Here is a 1,367-nt window from a genome sequence, read left to right as displayed (position 1 = left end):
CTCCCAGCCCCCCTCCCAAGCACTAGACCCCACTCTCCTCCCAGAGCTGGGGAAAAGAACCCAGGCGTTCTGGTTCCCAGCCCCCAACACCCAGACCTACGTCGTTCTCGGAGGCGGACTGGGGCAGCATCCTCAGCATGACGATGCTGCTGGCCTTCTGCTCCTCCTCTGGCTCGGGCCGGTAGTCCTGGTCGCGGTAGTCCCCGTCGCCGGGGTAGCCCAGGGGCTCGGTGGGGCTGTCCCGCTTGCGTTGAGTCTCCGACCCCGAGGAGGCCTCGTAGGAATCCTGGTGGGAGAGGACAGGGTCAGGGCAGCCCGGCGCTCGCATCCCGTCCCGTCCCCACCCCCTGGCAGAGAGGCCCACCCAGCCCACAAGGCTACAGCACCCGGGGCTGGAGCCCACCTCGGCGCTCTGCTCCTCGGATGAGTCGTACTCGTTAGCGGCCTCATGGCTGCTGAAGTCGCGGGGGTACGAGCGGTAATCCATGTCCCGGTAGTCGTGGTCTCGCTGGGTCCGCCCGTCCACACCGTCGTCCTGGGACCGGTCAGCAGCGCCATATCGGCCCGTCCGGTCCCCGCGGCCACCTCTGGGGGGAACAAGGGGTGTAGATTCACCACCATGGGCTGCCAGGGCAGAGCACCGCCTGCTGAGCCCCCCACCCTGCCCCGTGCCCTCTAGCACCCAGCCCTGCCTGCTAGGGGAGAGCGCCCCCTGCCCCGCAGCATAGCGCTCGCCCCAGCCCTCCCGGTACAGGGGCGCATGGGCCCATTGGCGTGGGGAGATGGTACCTCCGTTCATACTCCATTTCCTCCTGCAGCGGGTCAGTGCTTCGGAACAGGCCGGGCTCTTCGGTGGGCACTCACCACACGGCACTGCCACCGGCTGTGTCCACGACCCCTGAGGGCAGAGAGAGCAGAGGGGGCGTCAGCATGGCCGTCCACGGAGCAGGGGGAAGAAGACCCAGGAAATCAACCGAGTAGTGCCAGACAGATACATCAGGGGCTAAGCGAGGATCCTCACACGGTCCCCCCCAGCCCTGCCGGTGCCCCTCACTCCTGACCTGCAGCCCCCTCCTAGCCCAGCCCTGGGCTTCCCAAGCTCCGCCGGTGCCCCTCACTCCCAACTCGCAGCCCCGGACTCCCCCCCAGCCCTGCCAGTGCCCCTCAATCCGAACCCACAGCCATGTCAATCCTGGTCTACCTTATACACATCATGGGAAGGAAGAGAGTCTAGGGGTTTTTTGAGGGGGGGGTTTGGGGGGGGGCACTGGGAGCCCAGAGTCCTGGGTTTTCTCCGCAGCTCTGGGAGGGGAGCGGGGTCTAGTGGGTCAGAGATGGGGGGAGTGGGGATTGGGAGTCAGGAATTA

At 66.8% G+C, this 1,367-nt stretch overlaps 1 protein-coding gene across 1 annotated transcript; it reads right to left on the bottom strand.

Annotated features, from left to right (window-relative positions):
* Nucleotides 1-100: 100 nt before the first annotated feature.
* Nucleotides 101-928, bottom strand: LOC113405658 (RNA-binding protein 10-like; the record flags this gene model as incomplete). Its single annotated transcript, XM_026646885.2, has 3 exons — nucleotides 790-928; nucleotides 404-587; nucleotides 101-286 (listed from the first exon to the last, which is right to left on the bottom strand). Coding segments are annotated over exons 1-3 (387 nt in total), but the record flags the coding sequence as incomplete, so codon positions are not given.
* Between the last annotated feature and the right edge of the window lie 439 nt (nucleotides 929-1,367).

The sequence above is a fragment of the Terrapene carolina genome, unplaced genomic scaffold (genome assembly GCF_002925995.2).
Source record: "Terrapene carolina triunguis isolate 2854851 unplaced genomic scaffold, T_m_triunguis-2.0 Scaffold47741, whole genome shotgun sequence".
NCBI classification, from domain to species: domain Eukaryota; kingdom Metazoa; phylum Chordata; order Testudines; family Emydidae; genus Terrapene; species Terrapene triunguis.
The sequence above is the reverse complement of the archived record's forward strand: the minus strand, read 5'-3'. Positions and strand labels throughout refer to the sequence as shown.